Raw genomic sequence first — 25,975 nt, 5'->3', positions numbered from 1 at the left:
GCAGAGCATATTTTGACCATAGTCTCTTGTTTGACAGATCCTGAAAGGGGACTTGGAAATGAAGAGACAGACCATGGATAAGTTGTGCGCACTCAGCCAGGACCTCCTGTCAGCCGTGAAAAACAAGGACGTAGCTCAAAAGCTGGAAGCTCGTCTAGAAGATTTTGCCCAGCGCTGGGACAGCCTTGTGCAGGCCCTGGAGAAGAGCTCCACGCAGGTACAGTAACACAGAGTGTACAAAGAGCAGGGAGGTGATGAGCAAAAGTCATGCCATACATGATCATTCAGTAGGTATTTTATGACACAAAGTACATTTAAAAATCCCACTGTATACAATTGTATTGAACCTGAAGTATTACTCATTAATGATGCATGCATGACCATATCTTTGGAAAGATGACATAGGTGAGGTGCAAATGAGACACATATCATTTTGTTGTTGGCTATTTAGCTAAAGGAGCATATTGGTTTAATCTCTTTTTAGATAAAACAAAGAAACATTTACGTATACCTTCTGTGAATATTACTCAATTTCCATTTGATCACAGCATCAGTAAAAAAGTAACCCTATCACAGACTCAGTTTAAAGAGACTGAACCCTAACAAGAGACTGGATTGGTACTGAGCTACTTACCATATTCAGAATCAATTCCATTAACAAACAGGATATACTGTGAAGACCTTAGACACAACCTGGCGATCCAATATTAAACCTGCAATTCCTGCATTTTGCTGGGAAGACAACAATGAAGGAGCCCTTTATTTGCAGCTTGTTGTTACAGCTGATGTAATCCTATGTGGTAGTGAGGTTGCAGACAAACTGTACTTTATAGGCATTAAATTTAAGGTGACCAGACGTCCTGTTTTGGACGGGACAGTCCCACTTTTGGAACACTGGTCCCATTGTCCGCAGAACCTTTCTTGGGACGCTCATTATGTCCTGTTTTTTTCCCCCCGAGCATTGTTGCGCCGGTAACAGAATATTGTATTTTCATGCAGGCTGCTGTGCTACTACCATATGTATACAGTTTATGTGTATGCATATGTATGGATATGTACAACTATATGAATGTGTATATGTATATATTGGGTACTTAGCCTGTAAAAAGCCTGATATGCTGTTTATAGTTGAAATGAATACATATTATATATGTTATAGTTCTAAATTTTCATTAGGCCAACAGAGAGCTCAGTTGTTATTTAAAAAAACAAGATTAAGCAAGATACCGAAAATACTGTTTTGGGGAATTGCTTCAGGAAGTTTAAATTGATAACTGAAGCGAAAATCTTATGTACTTAATACAAAAGAAGACAGATATTGCCCTGTTACAAGAAACTCACTTAAACAAAGAAGAATCTGACAAATTAAGGAGAGACTGGGAGGGTATTTTTTAACTCATATTCTTCTAAAAAATCATGGGGTTATTATTCTGATCCACAAAAACTGTAATGCACAAATACATAAACAGTTCTCGGATGAGGAGGGAAGATGGGTGGCTTTAGATTTGGAAATGCCTGGTGGAAAATTCATTTTAATGAATACACTATGTAACACAGTTTTTGTTCCTGTGTAGTAAGTGTTATTTCCTAATTGCTTATGCCTCAAAAGTATAGAAAATGGCTATTATTCCCCACAGACTTTGCTTTTGTGACCAGGACAGTGATATTTCAAAATATCACTATTTCCAATGGGAAAACGGGCAAATGTGTGTCTTTTCGTTCACATAAAGTCAGAAAAAAACAACATATGAATCCAAATTAACATGTATTTATACTAAAGTAATACAAAAATGACTACAAAAGATTTAGAAGGGAGTAGTTTTTCGAGATTTACGATTATACTGTATTTACAGTATAATCGTAAATCTCGAAAAACTACTCCCTTCTAAATCTTTTGTAGTCATTTTTGTTGATGACATATTACTGATGTTCACTAACCCTCAAACAGCTGTCCCTCACATCCTGTCATTAATAGATTCCTTCTCTCAGATATCGGGATACAAAATCAATTGCACAAAATCTGAGGCTATGCGAGTATAAGAGAACACTGGCAGTTTAAATGGTTTCTAACTGGCATGACATACTTGGGTATAAAGCTCACCAGGGTTGGCAAATATCATGCAAACAAACAAACCTCCTCTCTCTTATCCAAAATTAATTACATCACATCTTCTCCAGCTCAGCTTCCCTCCTTGTCTAGACAGATATAACAGAGCTGTTAGTAACTTCCTATGGGCTGGAAAAAAACCTTTTATCTGTTGCATATGTTACGTAAGCTGTATAGCATAAGTATTTTACTCTATCACAGCTATTGGTTTAATGGAAGAAAAACAACACATTGCTAAAAACATGTCAGGGCTCGAATTACCTGGAGCTGCGGTGAGGTCGATCCCTTTAAGTTTCTCCAAATACCAGTAGTTGTATTTCCAAATGTCCCTTTTAACATGTTTTAAGCCGACAGATATCAATTACAACAGAAAGGTTCATTTCCTGCCTTGTCTATTTAGTTTAGCATCTCTTGACAATCTGAAAACTTCTTTGCGCATTTTACGTAGGCTAATGCTTATGCTTAAAGTGAGGACGATTAAATAGTATTCCTTTCATAATTAAAGAAATTACAACATTTTGTTTAATCAGAAATGGAATAAGATTTAATCTTATTACAGCTTGATCCATGTCTCAACCTATACTGTTGACTCAAAAACTCCAGCCAAGATCAGCAAATAAATTAGCCTTCATAAAATGCCTAGTTATCTAATTGAGATTGTCAGAAGACTCTTTCTTACGATCTTTGATTGGTACCGAAAAACTGTGTAGATTGAAAATAATGGAATAAACAGAAAATGTCGTCATGCAATGAACACGTTTTTAACAGGTTCCTTTCCATTTTAAATGACACCTGTCAGCTTACAGCATGTTAAAGGGGTAATTTGGAAATACAACTATTCAGAGAAACTTAAATGGTTTGCCTACATGGATTACTAATTACCATACTTAATAACTACTTCAGAAGGGAAATTCTTGTTTCTGCAACCAGGACAGCTTTTAAACAAAACTCAGAAAAGCTGATTATCTGTGAAGAAGTGGGGACGCTTATGGTGGATACAGTGGGGTTCATTTATTGTACAGTCAAAAGACAGGACATTTAACACATTTCATCAACATTAGGTTTCCCACCACATAATGTACAATGTCTTATTTAAAAGTAAAAAGTGACTGAAAAAATCCTAGTATCTATTAATGCAAGAGGAAACCGCAATAGGAAAAAATACAGAACAAATACCATGGCATATTAAATAGTAAGAAATTAAATATTTTGAAAAAAATAGATTCTATGAAAGTAATGATTTAATAAATAGAAATATTGAGGTATGTAATGTTTTCATACAGTTAGAGCCTGGTTTTGCAGATTGGACACTGGGTTAGGGTTGGACGCAGTTTCTTAGGCAGAAAAAGGACTAGATTTGCAGCAGCAATCACCAGTAAAATAGATTTTTTTGTGAATCGAGAATCTCAGATTTCATATTAATAATATGCAGTAACTGTTCTTGTGTAGAAATGAAATGACAAAGACACTAAGTTCTTTTATTCACAAAAAAAAGTTTTTTTCAAAGTAAAAGATTCCACTCTGACTATCACTTCGAGTATCTGTATTCACTTTCAATATGATATTAGATCAAACATTGCCAAAGTGAAAATTCAAACCTAGGAGCTTCCCCATAGCTTTGATGTTGGAAGTTATTCACAATATTCCATCCTGTCCCAGTATGAGCACTTCAGAATCTGGTCACCTTAATTAAATTCCTTCTGCAGATTAACTTTAGGACAATTTTCTATAAACCTATATTTGTCATAATAATAATAATAATAATAATAATAATAATAATAATAATAATAGGTCAACTCTTGTTTCGTGACGTCTAACAAGCACTGTCCTACAAGCGCGGTTTCAACTGCCGGGGACACTTGCGCGTCAAGGAGGAGCACTCTCGTGAACGCCGTTCGAATGTAAAGTTTTCGACATGGACCTCTTTTACGGAGAGGACATCAAGTCGTCTCCCAGACGTCGTGAGACGCCACCTTTTTGTATCGTGTTTTTTTTCCTTACACCTGCACAGTGCTCTTCCCCATCACCCTCTGGTACGGAGGTGGCTGCACCCTCACCCCATGGCTCTGTGCGACGCACCCGGAAAAGTAGCCCACGCAGGAAGCTATCTTCACGGTCTCCCTCATCCTTTGAAGAGGAAGAAGAGTTGCCATTCCAAACAATTGGCAGACTCGGAACAGATTGAGAAGTTCTGGGCACCAGTTTCCCACCAAGGAACGATGCTCGCAGAGTTACTGTGTGAACGTTCGGTGGACAGCATATACAGTCAGGACTGCCTATACGCGAGCCAACTTGCCTCCTCCAGAGAGGCTCACCGCCCATTCCACCAGGAGCATGGCAACTTTGTGGGCTTTATTCCAGGGTGCGTCTGTCAAAGACAGCAATGCAGCAGTGGGCTACTCCCCATACTTTCACTAGGTTCTACAGACAATGTGGATCCTCAAAACCATGGCTTTGGAAATAGAGTGTTAAGTAGAGAATCGACCCTTACAACACAGGCATAGAAGTGAGTTTCTCCCTCAATTAGCTACTTGTTACTGGGATTCCTAATGATATTGCACATGGCAGCCTCTCAACTTAGCCTTGTAGCATTCCAGTCATTCTGCAATGTTGCGTCTGCTTGGGTATACTCACCCATTAGGTAATCGTTACATTTTGTACTTGAAAGGGAACGTTAGGTTATTATCATAACCGTAGTTTCCTGAAATAAAAATGTAAACATTTACCTTCATGTGATGCGCGTGCAGTTTCTTTATACCCTCAGCGGCAGGCATGACTGCATCACAGGCTGAGCAGCTTTGGTATAGAATATTCAGGTTTCAGGTCTTTAGGAGGTAAACACCCATTAGGTAAGCCAGGGTTATGATAATAACCTAACGTTCTCCAGGTTTCATAGTTATCATTAAATCACTGATTAAATTCAGTTAAGTAATATAGAGTATAGGTGAAACAAAGACCTGCAGGTCTGAGGACCTCAGGAAATGAAATTGTGCACCCCTGCTGTACAATGTGAGTCAGCCGTACAGAGAGACCGTCTTCGGAATCCCCAGTCCCACACTAATGCTGTTATGCATAGAGCCTTGATAAATATTTAAAAGCATGTGGCTCCCATCATCTGTGCTAATATTGCTGCTAAAATGTAATAATTCTTTTTTTATGTTCTTTTTCGAAGCCATGTGTTCTGCAGAGTGCTCTCTATAATCAGGCAGTCGGGGTCATTGAATGGACACTTGTAATGCTTTTATTAATGTTTCAGTGTAGTTCAACATATGCAGACAGCAGCTAAATTATTGAATTATTTTAATAAACGACCAACTAACGGCCACATTTCCCCAAATAAATAAATCACCTTTGTCCATTTCTGCATTTCTGTCTTTAATCAATTACGCCAGCCTGTTGACATCACCACTATAATCTCTGTTTATAGGCCTGAGGATTGTATACAGTTTAAAAGTTATTCTGGGAATAAAGCGCCACAAAATAATCTTTAGAAAACACTGACTTTTTCAAGACAACAGAACATTATTGTGCCCTAAAGCTTATTTCGCATTCGTGACATTCTACTTTACAATACTAACAGAAAGGGCAAGGGCTTGCGTTATTAGTGAGATGCGTTTTGAATTGCATTAGGTTTCTATTTGGGGGTCTCTTACACATGGTGTTTGTTTAATCTTCAACAGCTTTATGAGCTTTTTGGTTGAATGGGTGGGGTGATGCTGATGGGCTGCTTCTTTGAAGGTTATATTATCCACCCCCAGGGTTTACGTGAACATCCTCAATCAGGACTCTGTCAGGACTAACCTGGATGCTGTACAGATGGAAATGTAGTTGTTTTTTTAAAAAATCTCAAGGCCCTTTGCTACTGTGGAAGCAAAAAAAAAAATATTGCAGGCATATTCAAAGGTTCCTCATAATTACATTTGTATAAAATTGAGAGTTTATTGGATTATAACCAAAGATCAAAGCAGTCACTGTGTTCATCATGTAAAAGTGTCAGGCTGATGGAGGCAATCATCTCTCAAGGAGCCCTATTTTTGGAATGAGGGCCCTAAAAATGTACATGGCCCTACGTGTGCATCTATGTGGTTTATACAGTAATTATACATAAATCTCATATCACTGAGTTGCTTTTTTATCAAAGCTTTTTCATATTGTAATAATGTTGGCAGCTCAAACATGATGCATAGGAGGTGGTATTTATAGGCTGTCTGGTCCAGTGGTTGAAGAAACAGCCTTGTAAACAGGTGGTCCCTGGTTCAAAACCCAGCTCAGCCACTGAGTCATTGTTGTTGTTTCTGTTATTATTATTATTATTTAAAATAAAATAATAATTAACAAAAAAGATCCTACTTGGACTACTGTATATAATGATTCAATACATAGATTAATTTTGGCCATTCTAAAAGTGTGTGCCATTATAAAATAAACTAGGCCTAAGTGTCATTAGTCCCATCTAGAAATTGGATAGATAAAGCCCAGGGGTAGCTGTGCATGGACATAAAAACAGGCACCAAGCTGTTTAAATACATTAAAATAATGTATTAAAATTAACTTCACAGAACAAGAACTACAATTTAGAAGTAATATAAACCACACACTCGCAAGTCATTTGTTTCTCATTTTGTAATGTAACCCTCTATTATCAGAAATTGCTTTAACCTGTTGTTTATTTTACAGTAACATCATTTAGTTTCTCATTCCTTCAGTAAGGTGTATGGATGAGCCAGAAACCAATGTTGATAAAATATGTTAAATAAAAACTAGGAGTTTATTGCAGGCTGAAATTAATGACTTGAAAATATGGCACTAAGTTCAGTATTGTTTTATTTTATTCGATTTTTTTTTCTATAAAATGTCAAGCCATGATCTCAGGTGGGAGCAGATTCTCATTATTTTCTATTGGTGCTCCAAGCAATATTTATATTGAAGTCTTCCCTGCAGCTTGTGACCCCTTTCTCAATATGCCCCACAGATTTCACAGACTGTCACCACAGCTCAGCCATCACTAACGCAGACCACAGTAATGGAAACTGTAACTATGGTGACCACTAGAGAGCAGGTCCTGGTTAAACATGTTAAGGAAGAGCTCCCTCCACCCCCGTCCCAGAAGAAGAGGCAGATTGTGGTGGACTCTGAACTTCGGAAAAGGTATACATAACTATTAATATAAAAAATAGACTTAACTGTTGCCCTCACATCCTTACACCACCAGTCAATAGTCTTCGACTGTCATGTGATTGGTTCACATCACTGTCAGTCCCATCCATTTTCAAAGGAACGCCTTTCTCCCTCCACTCTTCCAAAGAGAAAATGGCAGAACACCGATTTACACTGAATTACAACAACACTGTAATGGTGATTAAAACATCACTGTCACTGTTTTCTGAATTTCTGAAACTGAATTTCAACTCAACAAAAACAAATATGACGGGTGGGATATAAACCGGATTATGCAGCAGTCGCAAACCAGACAGAGACTGAGAAAACTTTGTTTACAGTAGAGAGTCAATTATCCGATCTTGGGTCAAACGTACTGTCTAATCAACCGAACACACCTTTAATCAAGTGAGGAATTGCGTGCAGTGTGTTTAGTATTTGCAATCCCGGGAATCCCGTATGGTAAGTTCAGCTCCTGAATCCCAATTTCGGGATTGTATGAAGGAAACTCTGATTCTGTTTTTACTCGTGATTTTCCTTTATTTCGTTATGTGTGCTACTTGTTGCACTTAGTAACAAGGCAACCAACCCCTGCCGCTAAAATTACAATGATGAGATTTGCAATTTGCTTTAATGATAACAACCACTGTCTGCAGCTACTCTGCTCAACATGCAGAGAGAAATAAAAAAAAAAACAACTACTTTGATTGACTGTGACGAAGGTGACACAGATGAGACATTCAGTATATACCTTTGTAGAGGTTCAGTTTCTTCTCAAAAATAATCAATCTTCTTCAGTTAAAGTCAATCAAAAAATAGTTTATTCAGGAATCAAAATGCAGACAGGAACAAAGCAAATCAAAGAACACAGCATACGGTACACCTCAGGAGGTGTAGTGTCTGAGCTGGCATCACTGGAGGTGTTGGTTTCTGAGCCCAGCTTTCATGGCATCAGAGATGTTAGTTTCGGCATCAGGATAGATGTTTCTTAGCTGAGCAAAGAAATTACTTCGTACAGCACAGATATACAGCTAGCTTGTGTAATTTCCTTGACCAAATTTGGTTTTATTTCCTTAGCATGATGCGAGACAAAGAGGTGACAAGCTTCCTGAGGAGTTTCACAACGAAAATCATAAACTTCAGAAAACATTTTTTTGTTTGTTTTTTTTAATTTTGTTCCAAGGGCAGGGCTTTTTATTTGTAACCACATGTAGTGGTATCTTGAAATGAAAAGATGTTTTTTTTAGACTGCCATTGTACTTCTGGATCAGGATATAACAAACTGGAACTCTGGTGCTCATATTATGCAAGCTGTACTGGAAAACCATGTTTATAAATCACCCCTGGGGATGAACACCAGCAGAATTAACAGAGTTCAATTTTTTTAAATAGATCCCTACGTCTGCTCACCTGTACTGTAGTCAAATTGGCCACTTAGTTTACCCGGTAAACACGTCTGAGGAGTCTATCTAAATACTGCCGCTGTTTAAAATAATTAATAAAAGGCATGATAGTCTCCTTAGCTTATTGTTGTCTGTAAGTAATAAAAATATCCTATTTTAAATATTTAAATTATGCTGATACAGCATTTAGATGTTTCAGTCAATTAAATAGACCCCTTGTTGTCAAGGTGAGTGCTGAATGTTTGCAATTACAAAACCATGACCAGTTCTGGGCACATGTAATACAAGCAGGACACAGAATTGAGTTGAAATTAAAGGTGATTTGGTAGCATGGGTAAAAGTACAGTTATTTAGGAAAGCAGCTTGATAGCTCTCTATTGCAATCATCCACAATAGAGGAAACCATACAAAAAAATAAATAAATAACAATACTAGAGGATATCCTGGGGATCACTGTGAGCTCAGAATGAATGTCTTGTAGTGGGAAAACAAGCAGTGGACCACTTTCTGTCTGAACCAAGATCTGGTTCATATTAACTTCTCTAATGCATTCCTGTGATTTGATGTGTGGTTCAAACTGCTATCATTTCACTATTTAACATTTTAAGCCACATCACGTATCATGTCCTCAGATTGTTCATTTGTCAAATATACACCTCTGGAGGATTTGCAAAGCATTGGCCCTAAGTTGATTTATTTATTTTTACAACAAGGTAGTCAGTTTCCATGTCACCAGTTGTGATTAATTGTGTAGTTCTTTTGTTATGTACTGTTTCGACTACAGTCCACTGAGAGTCTACATAACCAAACTCTCTTTCCCAGTGATCTTACCAAGGTCCACATTTCACTCTATTACAAGTAAATAATGAAACATTTTAACAGTAAAAAAATTAATCTTATATTTATTTTACTCTTTTAAAGTGTGTTATTTTTAGTCTGCATTTAGAGCATAATTCTAGCGTATGCCAAGACAAATGTTTCTAGGATTACATTTTGCACATTATGAATGCAGAGCATGGAAGCTCATAATGGCTTTGCCATTTTAGTTTACCTCAAGCAGTCGTCTTCCACATACCATTAACGTCTCCTTATGCAGTGTTCTTCTTTCTGGCCTGCTGTTTTGATGTTCCTTGTTCCTCTAAAATGTTTCTGTACCGTTGCGTTTAATGGGATTGTATTTAGCCCAGTGTACCATCTGGTGGCCAAATGTTGCAAGAGGTTTCTGAATGGGATTTTGGCATAGCCCCATATTGTCACCCTGTAGATTCAATGTATGTTATAGTTATATGGTCTAAGAAGACACAAACAGGATGGCATGGTTTTGCAGAATTCACCCCAGCTAGTCAAAATAGTTACGTTTATCTTTTCTGCCAAATAATGTTCTACTATCAAACTGGATTCAGCGTGTGGCTACTTAGAAATAGCTTGTGAAACTGACTCCAGATACGTTTTCTTGGCTTATCAGATCCTTTTGCCGTTCTGTCAGTTTAATGCAAGGCAATTGCTACAAACTTAAATAAACTGATGCTGTACTTAAGGTAAAGGACTATTTTACTACAGTTTTCTCCTGCTGTTAAGCTAGCTACCTTGCTGCGAAAGAACACATTACCTGAAATGATTTTAGGGTATCCATATGGCAGGTTTTAAAGATGTTGAGAAATTAACTGTATACTTTTACCATAAAGACAGCTGCATTGCATTCTGGCTTTTCTTTTTGTTCTCTGTTTTGACTCTCCAAGGCGACTCATATCCATTTGGAGGGCTGTTTCCATGATTTGAGTTGGCATACTCTTGAAAGTCTTGGGGCTTGTGTGTTGTTTCCTCCTGTCTCCTTGTCCTTTATTTGACAGAGATATTTTTCTTGGCTAGCTATTGTTTAGGACTGCAATGTATTTTAAGACTGCTAATGAATGGCTGCATTCAGTGTGAACTGTTATTGCTTGTTGTTTCCAGTAAAAATGCAGCTGCGATTAAAAGCTTTACGGTTTGTAAAGTAATTTATTGCATTCTCCTGCAGCAATATAAATGTTAGGCACTGAAAGAGACCTGCAAAGTGCTTGTAGTAAAACCATTTTGCCTTGTTTACTTTGACTGCAACAAGAGAACAGGCTGTGTTTACAACCCAAAGTCACCCCTTAATAGGTGTTTTTTGGTAGTAGTTTTCACACCGTCTTTGTTTTAGGTTTGGTGTGGATACGACCGAGCTGCACAGTTGGATGACCAGATCTGAAGCCGTACTCCAAAGTCCAGAGTTTGCGATTTCCCGAAAAGAAGGGAACCTCTCAGATCTTCAGGAGCGAGTAAATGTAAGGAGGCAGATTATGATACATGTATAAAACAATAACAAAACCTATACGCTGCCTGGCCACCTCATTAGGCCCTGGAACCTTGGGTTGGGTCACCATTTGCTGTAATCACAGCTTTGACCTGATGTGGCATAGACTTCCCTCTATTTTATAACTCAGATGGAGCTTGAATCAGCCTACCAACATGACTGTTCTTGCTACTGTGGCACCTGCTCAACATGCACCCATTCTTCTGTAGCCACACATTTACCAGAAATGTTTATTATGTTAAAAATGGAGACTATTTTGATACATCTATTTTATCATAATGTTCATACAGGTAAAAACATTTCTCTTTGGCCTTTAATAAAAAAAAAAAAAAAAAAAAATCAATAGCTTTTTTTATAGATTTGTGAATGACAACCACATTGTGTTAAACTGCTGTTGAAAACACAAACTTCAGCTGTGTTAATTCAATATGGTTTATTGATTTTTTTAACACTTTATTGCTATATGTTGTGCATGGTTGACTTTTTAGTTAATTACTGAAGTGTTTTTTTTTTTTTTTCCTGTGTTATAAAACTCAGGGGTCATAGTCAGGCCTTCTAAACTATAAGCTATCAGACTGTGAAACCCTGCTGCGATTCGCTTCACCTGCTTTAATCAACTCATCTGTTTAAAAAAATAAATAAATAATGAAGATCCCACTGAAAAGAAATGTGTCGCTGCAGTACGACCACAAAAATGCTTTTTCTTGTTACTAGACTGCTGTGTTTGCTTGGAGCTGAAAGACAGTAGGCGTGATAAAAATGAAAAAAAAGGTAGAAACAACCAGAGCTGAGCCCCATTACTTACAGATAATATATTTAGGAGGGATAATCTTTATTGCAGCCTTTTTTGTGATATTGTGATATATATATATATATATATATATATATATATATATATATATACACACACACACACACACACACACACACACACACACACACACACACACACACACACACACACACACACACAAATACGACAGGGAGTGGGATATACTCTAATATCCACACACCCCAGGTGCGTTTAAGTCACGAGGCGAAGCAAGCGATTTCGAGCAACATGGTGTTTGTTTGTTTGTATATTTATTTATTTTTAATCGTCTTTTGTGATATGGGAGTAGTGACAGGAGGTATCCATGCTAGTACCGTTTCACAGTGGCAACAAAGATGTTTTGAAATACTCAGACAGTGGCATAAAAAGGACACCCGATGCCCAGGCAATGGACTTCTGTGTATTTTTTTTTCCTTTTCTTTTTCTATGTCCAGAAACTGTGCTTCGGTAAGTTCGATCACCAGCAGTATTAACTTTTTTCATCTAAAATCTCATATAGTTTGGTTTCCCAAAAGATCCAAACTGTTTTGACCAATCAGGATAGAGTATTTATATATAATATATATATATATATATATATATATATATATATATATATATATATATATATACATACACACACACACACACACACACACACACACACACACACACACACACACAATGCTCCCTTGCTATAAGGCTCTTGGTTCTAATGTGCCTCGGAGATAACACTCCTACAGTAGGTCCCCCAATTCCCATTACTAGTGATTCAAGCAATATTTCTACAGTAAATACAGTACTTGTGTTTATACTGTAAACAACTTCTCAGTCTAACTTCCGTTTCTGTCTCTCCCTTTTGATACAGTATCTGAACTGAAGAAAAGCTGTGCTGGCACTTTATAACACTGACATCTTATTCAGCACTTGTTTTATAACTGAATAAATATTAGGCCTGTTATATGGTTATCTTTCCTAATGTATTTACTTTTTTGCTGCGAGAGGAGCTGCAGCTTTCTCTGGGAGACGAGATGCTTCATCTTCGCCTCAGCCCCGCTCCGGGAGCCGAACCTGGGGCAAGCCCGTTCCCTCTTCCCCTCTCCCAGCCCACTCTCCTACTCGCATTTGGTTTGGTCTGTCTCTTCGACTTGAACTCTCCACCGCCGTTTAGCAAGGCTATTTTAGTTTAAAAACTGCTTATTAAAATGATCCATGGATGGGAATGTTACCTTTTTTTTTGTTATGAATGAGATGTTCTGCTTCAACAATCAGCAAGCAGACTTGTCCAGAGAACCAGAAATCCGACTCTGTGAAGGACGGTCCACATCCTGGAAGGCAGAGGGTCACCACCCGGCCCAGGACCATATGCTGACTGTTGCTTTGTTGAAGCCAACTGGTGGGGCAGTGGAAATGTGATGTGGGGAGGAATCTCCTTTAACACAGAACGCCTTTGGTGCAGATTGAGGGCAACCATACTGCTCAGTAATACATTGACCAAGACCTTGACCTTTTTCTGTTCCTGCAAGCCAATCTGGAAGTGTCAATTTTCCAGCAGGACAATGCAAGACCACACAGTGCTAGGATTACAATTGCACGACTTCAGGTAAACAATGTCAAGGTCTTGCCATGGCCAGCTTTTTCTCCTGACCTGAGTCCAGTAGAACATCTGTGGGACCAAATCCTCAGTTGACAACCGCGACCAGCCAACCTTCGCAAGCTGGCTGCAGCTGCACAAGAAGAGTGGTGGAACATCCCACAGCAGTCTGTCCAGAGGCTGATGAGGTCTATGTGTCAATGCTGCCAGGATTGTGTTAATGCTCAGGGAGGTCATACCTGATACTATCTTTGTAATGTTTTCATTTTGACAGTGTGTTTCATACTGAAAACTTATCATGATTCATTGATCTGTATTTTTGTTCACATTTTCTGTGATTTTGTTTGATATCTATGTTTAAAATATTTGATTAAATCTATTAGACCTGAGTGTTGCGTTTCTTTGTACATCAGAAAATGTTAATTTTATATATATATATATATACACACACATATAAAAAAAAAATCAGTTTCTGGTGAGTGAGAGGGGGGTTTAGTAGATGTAACTGGGCCTTGCAGTGCCTAATTATGGTGTCCAAAATGAGAAACACTTAAGTTTCTGAAAAGCTGCGATTATAATTGTTACAGCTGCATGGTCAGACAATGTGTCATAAATTCTATTCAAAAAAGGGTTTGATGCCTTGACACATGACACTTTGACTCAAGATGACAAGTAGTGTACATTCACCATTGACTTTAAGTTTGAGTTTCATAGACATTAAAAAATTGTTTCAGGTGCCACAAAAATGTCATGTGCTGAAAGAGAAACAGCTTTACAGTTGGCGAGGGGTGCGACATTATCTTTATTTTGTACACAGGACATAGCTCCTTCAGCAGTATTTGCCCTAAGTTGAAACTTTTTTTTTCTTTTGAGTTTTCTTTAACGTGTTGTTTTGATTTGTGGGGCAAGTAATCTGCCTCTTCTTACTGCTTCACTCACTCACTCCTTCCCTTGCTGCAGGCTATTGAGAGAGAGAAGCCAGAGAAGCACAGAAAGCTGCAAGATGCCAGTCGATCAGCTCAGGCACTGGTGGAACAGATGGTGAACGGTAATTACATGGGAGTTGATTTAGATAATCTTGTTTGCGATTTGTGCAGCACATAGGCCCATATATTTAGCATTTAGTATGAAGTTATTTGAAAAAAAAAAAAAAGAGAATGTGTGTGTGTGTGTGGGAATGTGTGCTTTTTTTATTCTGAATAGAGACTACTGCAACCTAAATTAGCCAGTTGGATATTTTAATTTAATATTAATGTCGACATTTACATGCATTTTCTTTTCTAATGAACAGTTTTCAGTCTACGAACATGGCTTATTCATACTATGTTAGTTTGTGTGCCTAAATGATCAGCAGTTTAAGTAATTACAGGCTGCAGTACTTACCATACCATTATATTAACCTAATGAAACCCCAAGAAAAACAATTAGCTATCTGCATTATTACCACTGGTTCTGATACAGTATATAAACAGTATAGAACAAGTGTTGAGAGATCTAGTATCAATTAACTTTATCATGTTCAGTGCTGCTGAGTAAATATTTATTTTTACTGGATCGCATTGTGGACTCTGTTTTGCTTTTGTTCAAATCCAACAACAGAATGATCAGGACAAAGTATGCTCTGTTGCTAAGAAGATGAGGATCTAAGAAAAGTAATTCATGGTGTGCTGTGGTTATTTTACTCACAAGAATGGCCGTAGAATCAATCCCTTTTGGGGGCTTGTAGGTTATGTGGCCATCCTCTTTCATGGAATAGCTCCGTGTTCATTGTGTATCTTCTATTTGTGTAACTATTTACACTGTGGTACCATTCCGCACCGTAGTTTCCCTTGCTCTTCCATTGCACCTTAATAAAGAATCATCATGTTACCATTGTAGTGCTGCTGCATTGCCACTGAAGATAAAGCTTACATTATTTCATTAAAGTAATATAACCTGACAAAAGCCTATGTAGCTTTAAACTTCTATGCAATTCAAGGATTATTTCCTTCACTACACTTTCAGTAGATGAATATAATCAGCACACGTCCATGCAATGTGATGCCTGTGTTGGTTTAATTAATTTATGTATTATTGTTTTTCTTACGGGCTGAATTATGTAAATATATAACCAATGTAAGTAACTGCTCAGATTCACTGACATATAAACCTTGGATAGCCTTGAAGAAGCATGACAATTGAAATATTCTATCACCTTATCTGAAATGAAGGTAAATTTGCTCTGGTTGATAGAACAGTCGGAGGTGGCACTATTCCCTTTTGAGGGAATATATATATATATATAGTGCATGAATATATATCATATATATATATATATATATATATATATATATATATGCATAAAAACTTGTTCATTTGTACTTTCATTAGTTCTTAATTCAGATTTCTCAAGACAAATCAAAATACCCATTGGTTCTTTGATGAAACTTAGTTTTAGATTTGGTTTAAACAAGAAAACTACTTGAATAGGTCTAACCAGCCTTCAATAAAAATTAATCTTGAATATTTGCATGCTAACATATTTTAGGGCTGCTGCTGTAAACCTTATCCTAGCCCTGTAAATGAGTCTTGGGAAATGGAATGTGAAAATGGCCATGCTGGTTCATTTTTTCTAATTTTCATTAGGAAATGATTCAGTACCATCAACCAATCAGCTTCCTGCTCTTGCGGACTTCCATCAGACATTAGATGCCCGCTGGAACATCACAGCATAAACTGTGAATCAAATGTAAAATCAATCCACGCAAGTGCCGGCTTTTTCATTTTGACTTGCCATAATGAAAGCTCAGTTACAAATACTAAACAAAGACACAATTGATCCAAATTTATTAATTATCCACCAAAACCAACCAATCAATAATCTGCACTGACAAAAGCAACTGGTCCTGTTCCCGCAACTGCCGAATAAGCCAATCTGAGCAAGTCAGCTCGACTGGAGCTCAGCATCTTTTAGTTTTAACAAATCAAGACACGGACAGTTCAGTAATATTCCTCCATTCAGATATCTGGCACTGTCTGGATAAACTATAAACAACTCCGACAAGTAAAACGTTATTTATGTAATTAAGTAAAAAAGAAAAAACATAATGAGAAATAAAATATTGTAGTAGCAATAGTGCCCTCTAGATGAAGGCTCTACTGCGTGGTAGTTGACCTTGTCTTTAGTTATCACCCTTGCTTTCGGCTCGGGATGCATAGAGCCTTCATCGACAGCCACTGTCACTTAAATTAAACATTGTCATTTCAATCAGTGTAGTGGCTATGCTATACTGTATGACACAGGATGACAACTGAATGGCATAGCAACTGAAATGGTACAAAAAACAAACATATGGGCTACAATGGTTGAATATGTCTGTCTGCTGTAACATCCAATATGTTTCCAATGTAGCCAGTCTCTGATTATAGTTAATATCAACAGAGGATTGAATGGCATTTTATTTTTATCTGTACCATCTAGAGGGCCTTAATGCTGATGACATCAAGCAGGCCTCGGAGCAGTTGACCAGCCGCTGGAGTGAGTTCTGTCAGCTGCTTGGAGAGAGACTGGCTTGGCTGCAGTATCAGAACAAGATTTTAGCCTTTTACAGCCAGCTTCAGCAGATTGAGCAGGCTGTAGTGACTGCGGAGAACTGGCTGAGGAGCCAACAAGCACTAGCAACAGACCCTGAACCCATCAAACTACAGCTCGAGAAATGCAAGGTAAGTAGCCTATGGCGACAGTGCATGGACAGTCCAGAGCCTTGTAGTTTAACCCTATACTTACTGCTGTGCTGCCAATGGGTGCTATTTTGAAGGCTTTCCAGTACAATAATAGTATATAAAATTACAAAATAAATATTTCTCACTTTGAAACTTTGTAGTTTGTACCTTTTAATGCAGACTGAAATACTGTAATGTGTTTGAACATTTGCAGTGTGTGTAGTGTGTATAGAAACATTTCTGGTATACAGTACAATTTATCAATGGAATTTTGTGCATAATGTCATAACATCAGTCATAATATATATATATCATTTTTTTTTTCAACAGAAAATAACAGTTAATGCTAACACTTTATTCGAAGTGTCGGTAATTCAAATGTAATTATGTATGAATTAACATTTCCTTTTGAACTTGTATTGATATCCAGAAATAATATTGCTTTCTTTAAAACGTCAAAACAGTATTAATTAATTGTTACTGTTCAGATATGTACAACAATGTTTTGACAACTTTGCACTGTTTTAAAAATTGCTTTTATAATTTAAGCTAAGGAATATTACATTTTTGTCTCCACTCCTTCTTAGAATAAGTGATAAGTATCTATGTAGAACTATTTTTTTTAATGTAAGGGTTTGGATGCAATGTACAGTACATGTGTGTCTATATACAGTATATATATATATATATATATATATATATATATATATATATATATATATATATATATATATATTTCCAAAGTAGACGTCGTGTCACATAAATAATGAAGAACCTGAATGCTTTCTTTGTCGGACACAACAAGCCTCTATAGCCCTATAAAACTTAACACATGCTGTGTCAGAAAATGACTCATCAGCACAGATAATATTGAATGAATCTGATAACTTCAAACAGGCACCTAGAACAGGGCTGTTTTATATTGTGGTACCATATTACTTTAACCCAAAAGCTGTGGAAAGGGCATTGCAGCTAACCTTTTTATCTTAAGAAGCTGTTCTTTTAATGCTGCTCCTTGTTCTGCAGGATGAGGTCGCTCGCTTGTCTGCACTGCAGCTTAAAGTTGAGAAGTTGAAAGACCAAGGGAAAGAGCTCAAGGAAAAGGAAGAAGTGCCCATGTTTCTTGATGCTGATATCACAGCGCTCACCAATCACTATAACCAGGTTTTGGCTGACCTTCAGGCAAGGGAAAAACAGCTAAATACTAGTAAGTGTGTACTTACACAGTTCCCATACATACTGCCATTGTGGAGTTTCAGATATTAAATGCATTATTTTACAGTTTAAATATGCTGGTAATATTGTAAACAACCGTAATGACCATGAGTACTGACACACATTCAGCATATGTTTATTAAAGCTTATAAATTACTTGCCATAGCATTATCTTTTGCCACTTTTAGTTTAAATTGCTCAATACCTGAATGTTTTGATTTGCAACCTCTTCAGAAACCTAACTCTGAGCTGGGGACCAAGAAACACCTGTGTTAAAACATTATAAAGCATGCTACTCAGAAGAAAAAGACTGGAATTCATATAGGAGGTATAAAATAGTACGTAAAGTACCACCACTAAAAACCCAACAAAAAGTGTTTTTTAAAATGTTTTTTTATTATTATTTTCTGTTGAAGCTTGGATCAAATTAGCACCCATGTAAAAAAAGAGAGGGGCAAGGAGGAGACTCAACTGTTCTTGTATATCGAAGAGGGAAGCCTCTCAAGAACAAGCATGCACACCAAAATGTACCTTCTTTTTTGTAAATTACTGTCTCTCTTCCCCATATCTGACTTTCAAAAACACATCACATCAACACATCACCATACAGTATTTTTCTGTTTAATATAATGTCAAGTTTATATTATGTTGTTTGATACCCTTTATTCTAACATAAAAATGTAATTTATACCTGTTAATATATTATACACAGTTTTTTTTTTTTTTAATAGGCAGGCTCTTGTTTTACATTTGGACATTCTGTTCTCATATATTATTCTGAATAATTAATGCTTAATGTATCAGTTTTCATTAGGTGTCCTCCAAAAAAATAAATAAATAAAAGCCAGCTATGCCTTAATAGTGACAGGTAAATGGTCCACTTTAGTTTTTTTTTTTCCTTTAGGAATTGAACTGTAACCATTAAAACTAACAGAGAGAATTATAACCATTAAAACTAACAGAGAGAAGGGAATACCCTTATAAAAGTTTGCCATAGTGAAAGCATAGTTAAGCGTAATAAAGCATAGTGAAAGCATGGTAAAGCACAGGAAAGCAATGTAAAGAACAGTGAGGTATGGTAAAGCATATTAATAAACATGGGAATCCAGGGTAAATTATGATTAATACATGGTATTGCCATGGAAAAAGCATGCTAAAAGTGCAAACTTGTATAAGTGTAAAGCAGTGCATTTTGAGGACACGTTCAGAATTTATGCAGTTAATCATTAGATAATAGATAGAGATAACTATTCTTTCAAGCATGAATTTTTCTGACTTACAAGGGACCAGATTGTTTCTTTTTGGGGATTTTTTTTTTTTTTTTTTTTTGTAGCAGCACTAGAATGTGCTAATGACTGTTCTGTTTAAAATACACCTGATTTGCTTTTGTCATTTGTGTAGTCAGTTGTTTTTTTTTTTTTAAATATGTATAAGCTACATAGGGTTAGGGCCTATTTTAAAAACGTTTTTGTAGCTTTGTTCACTGGAAGAAAGTAGTAGTTGTGCAGGAATGCATTATTAAATGCTAACCATTCAATTAATAAACCTTTTATATGAATCTCAATAATCTCACAAAATATTAGGATTATTAATATTTGGCATGCCAGTGCTCAATCTAAAACAAAACTAGGAATGTACCCATAGTATCCAGTAAAGGCTTAAAGCACCCTATGCTGTAACCCTCTACAGCTGCATGTAGAAACAAAATTCAGCTTATAAACAAAACGCACAGTGTAATAATGTAGACTAACAAGAAGGGTAAACAATGACAAGAACAAACACCAACTGATGGAAACACTGCAGCTTGAATTACCAATGTCACTAATATACCTTTCAGATGAAGAGAAAATGACAGACCAGTTACAATGCAGATACTGTAATAATAATAATAATAATAATAATAATAATGATGAAAATAATAATAATTTGAACCTTGAAATGCTTTGCCAAACATGATGATTTTTTTCTTTCTGTATGAACAGTTGGTAACAAAGCAATGAGGCAGTAGAATTATTGTTGGCTGGCTACTCTCCAAGCTGTAGAGAAAGTTAATTTGATCAGAAATAGATTAAACAGGTCAGCAACTGCCAAGGCTGTCGTCTTGACTGCTGTTGATCTGGCCACTGTATAGAGTGAATAGAGAACAGTACAGAGAACCTTTGTTGTGATATGAATTCACTTTAGGATGTGTTGCAATGTGTCTTTTTGGACCTTGTGCCTTTACATTTAAAAGAAGGCTGACAGAATTATTTCTTTAAATGCCCATAATTATCAAATGTGTCAGCTGATTGGGAACATTTAGAATCGGAATAGACTGATTACCTAACCCTAATAACAACATCGGATTAAAGAAATTGTCTGTAGAAATCAATATTCTGTTTTGATTGAGACAAGTGCTAAACCATGTTGGAAAAATGGAAAGCAATGTGTTCTGTTTTGAATACGGGTGTGTTCACAATGGGTCAGTTTAGAGGGTTTGGTCCACGCTCGGTATGGTTCGGTACGTTTGGTGTGAAATGTGGACCACAAAGTCCGCTTGGGAAATGAACCGTACCGAGTCCACATAAAACGGTGGTCTCGATTCATTTGGAAGACGCACCTGGTTCGCTTGCTTAACGTCAATGTGAACAACTGCTGGACTCGGTCTTTTTGCACAGAGGAAACAAACTATACAAGGTAACCCCACTCGGAAGTAAACATTCAGTCATAGTTTAGTTCATATTCTGAGGAAACAAGTAGAGCAAAAAACAAAACATGTCTTTGGGAAGTACATTAGGGTTACCAGACATCCCGTGAAAACTGGGATTGTCACAGTTTCAGCCTTAATTTGTTGTCCTGGTCGAAAACAGTAAAATTGATAATAGTCATGGTTTTGGGATTGGTTCTCTCTCTCTCTCTCTCTCTCTCTCTCTCTCTCTCTCTCTCTCTCTCTCTCTCTTATATTATTATTATTATTATTATTATTATTTTTTTTTTTTTTTTTTTTTAAGTACAAAACTGCATCAGATTCGGCTCTCTAGCCGACAATGGCTTGACAAAAATATGTTATGTGTACGCGGACGAATACAAATATATGTGAAATGTGTGCTTGTTGTATTATAACAACGAAACAAATAATATTTTTGCACAGCTGTATTCTAAAAATAGCTGTTACCAAGTTATAGTTTAGACAATCAAAATAACACGAAAACCAAAATTGTGATTTTGGGGAATACACGAAAACCAAAAATTGTTCAGGGATGCCATTTTTTCTATTTTCGCCTCTATAGCAAAAAAAATGTTGGCGACATGCGACTGGTTTTGTGGGAGCAGGTCACAAGGGGTGTCATTTTCTACAGATGTTACAGAATCCTGCAGGCAGTGCCATGTCAGATTAAGGAATGACTATGTTTGATGGCTTTTTTATTTGTTATAAAAAGACTTCTAATCAGCTATCAGTTAGAGCGTCCCAGAGGGCTTGACTTTGATTAGCTTCAAGGACACGGCCAGCAGTATAAGCATGAGAATTCATAGACAGGGGCTCTGGCATTCGTATCAAGATTTTAAGCATGCATTGAGTTCTGTGAGGAATTACAGGTTATTAGAGATATGCTGTGGATAGAAAGGCAGACATACAGGAAGGCAGCTACTGTTGGATTTTATTGTCAAATGTACGGTGGTGATGGATAACTTGTATGTCCACAGTTTTTAGTAAAAACAGTACATTTAAGGTGTGAACAGGAAATGATATACCCCAATGTGCCAGCTAGCATTTGGACCTTAGCGTATAGGGGTGGCCAGTCATGGACCTGAAGGGTACTCCAGGTTCAACAGGTAAAATTAGACAATTAACTCCTACAGGGTTTGGATGGAGGTTTAATTGGTTTAATTAAACAATTTACAACAAGGTTGAAACAAAGACCAGGAGTGGAAGAGCAAACTTTGGCCACCGCTCTTATAGTATAATGCATGTCATTTTGGTTATAAGTGTCATGCACAATACATAGTAGCCATCTGATAGTGAAAGCCTTATTCACAATATTTTGTATGTTTTAATGTTGATCTATTTGAGCACAGGCAGTCCAGGTAAAGCCATCCCATCTGTTTCCCAGTATAAATTCACAGACAGTTTTCTGATTAATTTTGCCAGGGAATCATATGCACAGTTTTAATGTGACCGTAAATTCAGTCACTAATACGACAGCTCCCTTAGGATGTGCCAGTACATTCAGTAATAACCCCTTTTCTGACTTATGCATGCTAATGATGCTATTATTTTAGCACTGACTTCTCATGGCACTTGCAAGTTCAGATTCTGTGGCTTTTTTCCCTAGGAAGTCTAGTTAATTAATTGTGTGTTTCATACAGCACACATAAACTTTAGAATCCACTTGTTTTATTTAATTATAGAAAGTATCTGTTGAAGCTTGTGTGTCTATTAACGAAGAGGCTCTTTGTATGCAGTAATGAGGGAAAATGAAGCTCCCTGAGGGAACTGAGCAGCAGCATTGGGATTATCACTCCACTCTGTTTTGACAAGTGCTTGAGGACCTTTAATGTCTAGAAAACAGAGACGCCGTGCGGTACTTTTTTCTATTCACATCAAATCTGAAGGACAGTACTTCCTTATTGATGGAATACATCAATTCTAATAATGTAGTTCCCTCGGGACACCAGTGTAAACAAGATACCGCATTTCAATGTTTTCTTTCTTCAGGTCAAATATTTGAAAAAAGTGATATTTCTGCCAGTCAAGATATTGCTGATCCACTGCTTTCAATCCAAATACCTCTTGAGCTATTGCACAATATACAAACAGCCAGTTAAATTAGCTTAAACCCTTCACAGTCAGAGCTGATTAAACATGTTTAGTGCTTTAATTCAGTTCTTCTTCTTCTTCTTCTTCTTCTTCTTCTTCTTCTTCTTCTTCTTCTTCTTCTTTTTTTTTTTTTTTTTTAAATGAAATTACTTATATATAGATAGTTGGCCTCTTTTTTGTTGTCTGTAGCCCTTAACAATTATTAAGTAGGTTACACCTTAATGTAAGATTATTGTAAAATATTTAGAAAATTATTATATTTGATAATCAATGTGATTGAACAATACTGCCAACATGTGTCCCATCTGTAAGGATCACACATCAGTGATAGTGGTTCAGCAGTGTCCTCAAGCATTGACATCCTCTATTAATGGGTATAATGCTCAACAATGTTGGTTGTTCTAACACTAATGTGGAAACATTAATGTTCTTGGTACATAGCCCAGACTATCTCATAGTTCTTGCATTGCTGGATTGAGTTGGAAAGGTTACAGGTGAAAAGAAGACCCTCGTCAGGTGTGGTGCAGTTTAAACTGATCTGTTCAGAATAGTGGCAAAGGATATCTCACAGACAAGTGCAAAAAGCACAAGTTTCAAGATTCTGTAACCTTGTTAGCTTAGTGACAACTACCACAGAACAACGTCTGTTCTGCTCTGAAACTCATACTGAACTCCACAGTTTCAAAATATGGTTTCAACATGTAAAGTGGTACCACAATTTGCTTGTGTCAAACAGACAAATGAGTCTGAATCCAAATGTAACTTGTCTTATCCTTGCCATTCATTGTGGTATACTGTTTATAAATTCAAACTGGATTTGGGTCTGTTGTAACGCATTATAATTGAATGTATAGATTACAAAATCAGTACTTTTTTGTATTCCTTCCATAATAGAGTTAAAGTGCTGATTTATTGCATTGTATAGCAAGTGCGCATCTGTTGCCTGTGTTAATAACTCACTTGACAGAGAAGAGGGATACAGAAGGATACAGAAATGATAATGATATGTTTGAAATACTGATTGCCCAACAGCAGTGTCCTCTTCATCTCCAGGTACATCAAAACAATATGTCTTGTGTAGGAAAGGTTTACTGGTGAAATCAACATTACATTGAATGATCCAGCGTATATGTGGTCTTACATCAATATTCGACATTGTTTTGTTGTTGTTGGAACTTAATTCCATAGTAAAGGAGCAAACATTAAGTATGACAAAAATAACACCCCAAATACAATCAAAAATCTTGCTACAGCATTTGACGGATATACATTTGACATGTTCTTGCATACATTATGACATCTGCTTTTTAAACCAGCTGCCCCCCACACACACACACACACACACATATTTGGATTTCAGATTAGATTTTTGGTTTGGGAATCATAGCTTCTAATGCAGCAAGTGAAGTCACCATAAGAAACAAGACTGTATTCATCACCATTGTAACCCTCTACGTGAGACCAGAGAGCTTGGTGTTGCACTGGGATGGGTCAGGATCCCCCTAAATGTCATTTGACATCTGATTAGATGTATGTTGATATACAGTGAAGATTGCATCAACACATGAGGAGCCCATACTCCATACTGAGACATTCAAATGGACCATTTTCAAACTGTATAAAAAAATCGATCTCCAAGGACCAAGCCTTTTTTTAATTTCAATTTCCATGGGTCTTGTGTTCAGATGCATGTTTCTAATGTTACGCACATAATACAATTAAGTTATGTGTAATGTCAGTGTTTTATTTGTTTCTTTTCTGTTGTCTTGTACTAGTTCTAGAGAGCCTGCCACCTACCCGGTATAAGGAGACTGTGACTACCCTCTTGTTGTGGATCCAGCAATCAGAAACCAGACTCTCCATTCCTCAGGTTACAGTCACTGAGTACGAAGTCATGGAGCAGAGACTTAAGGAGTTGAAGGTTTGTACTTTTTTTTCTGAAGTGTATGAGGCGATATCCATATACAATTGTAATAGTCTTTTCAAAGACTCTTTTCAACACTGGACATTTAATGTTTTTCAGCATCATTAATTTCACATGGGCATCCATAAAGGGCCTCCCCTCTACTGCTGCATTTCATTAAACTGTGTTCTATTTAAAGGGAGGAGAGTTCAGCTGTGGAAACCCGCTATGGTACAAGGGCTTTGGTGCCGAATACCTTCTTATTTATTTAAATGACTGTCTGTAGGGAACTATTGTTTTGTATTCAGTATATATATATATATATAGATATATATATATATATATATATATATATATATATCTATATATATATATTATTCCTTTTTTTATGAAAGTATGCAAGTCTGAGCTGGACTTCATTGATGTGTTTGTGTTTTCTGAGGGAAACAAAAGACCAAAGCTTGGCCTGTTACACTTTCAATTATGCAGCATATATAACCTTTCTCTAGTATGGTACCTACCAATGTTTCCTGGTCTTACAAGGTAATTACAAGTGGAATGATTGTGTAATTTCATGGACATGACCTCCATTGGATGTTACCATGTAATTATATCAGGTAAAAAGATGCCCATGTAATTACATAGTAGTTACAGTGTGAGAGCAAGAACCATTAGTAGTTAGCCAGGTATTACAATGAAATTTAATCTAAAGTGCTACCGATGTTACAGAGGTTCGGTGAGGACAATACCAGTGGCGTGTCTTAATAGTAAACAGAATAAGTTAAATAAAAACAAACTGGAAAGCTAGAAAATACAAATGGCATTGCCATTTCTGAAACCATTAACGTGTACTCCTTTGCAGTAGTGATAGAGTACTATCAAGAGCTGTCAGGCTACTAATAGGAGCTTGGAGAGCCTAATATGGGGCTGTATAGCAGAGAACACTTGAG

The 25,975-nt window shown here is 36.8% G+C and overlaps 1 protein-coding gene across 1 annotated transcript in view; it reads left to right on the top strand.

Moving 5' to 3' along the window:
- LOC121327512 (dystrophin-like) overlaps window positions 1–25,975 on the top strand; it is a 319,147-nt gene that overhangs the window by 213,920 nt on the left and 79,252 nt on the right. Inside the window, exons 16-22 of the mRNA XM_041271582.1 lie at window positions 38–217; window positions 7,080–7,255; window positions 10,850–10,973; window positions 14,368–14,455; window positions 16,868–17,109; window positions 18,136–18,316; window positions 24,898–25,043. Coding sequence (XP_041127516.1) covers window positions 38–217; window positions 7,080–7,255; window positions 10,850–10,973; window positions 14,368–14,455; window positions 16,868–17,109; window positions 18,136–18,316; window positions 24,898–25,043 — 1,137 coding nt within the window. The remainder of the gene's footprint in view (window positions 1–37; window positions 218–7,079; window positions 7,256–10,849; window positions 10,974–14,367; window positions 14,456–16,867; window positions 17,110–18,135; window positions 18,317–24,897; window positions 25,044–25,975) is intronic.

Source organism: Polyodon spathula, chromosome 15 (assembly GCF_017654505.1).
Source record: "Polyodon spathula isolate WHYD16114869_AA chromosome 15, ASM1765450v1, whole genome shotgun sequence".
NCBI classification, from domain to species: Eukaryota; Metazoa; Chordata; class Actinopteri; order Acipenseriformes; family Polyodontidae; genus Polyodon; species Polyodon spathula.
The sequence above is the reverse complement of the archived record's forward strand: the minus strand, read 5'-3'. Positions and strand labels throughout refer to the sequence as shown.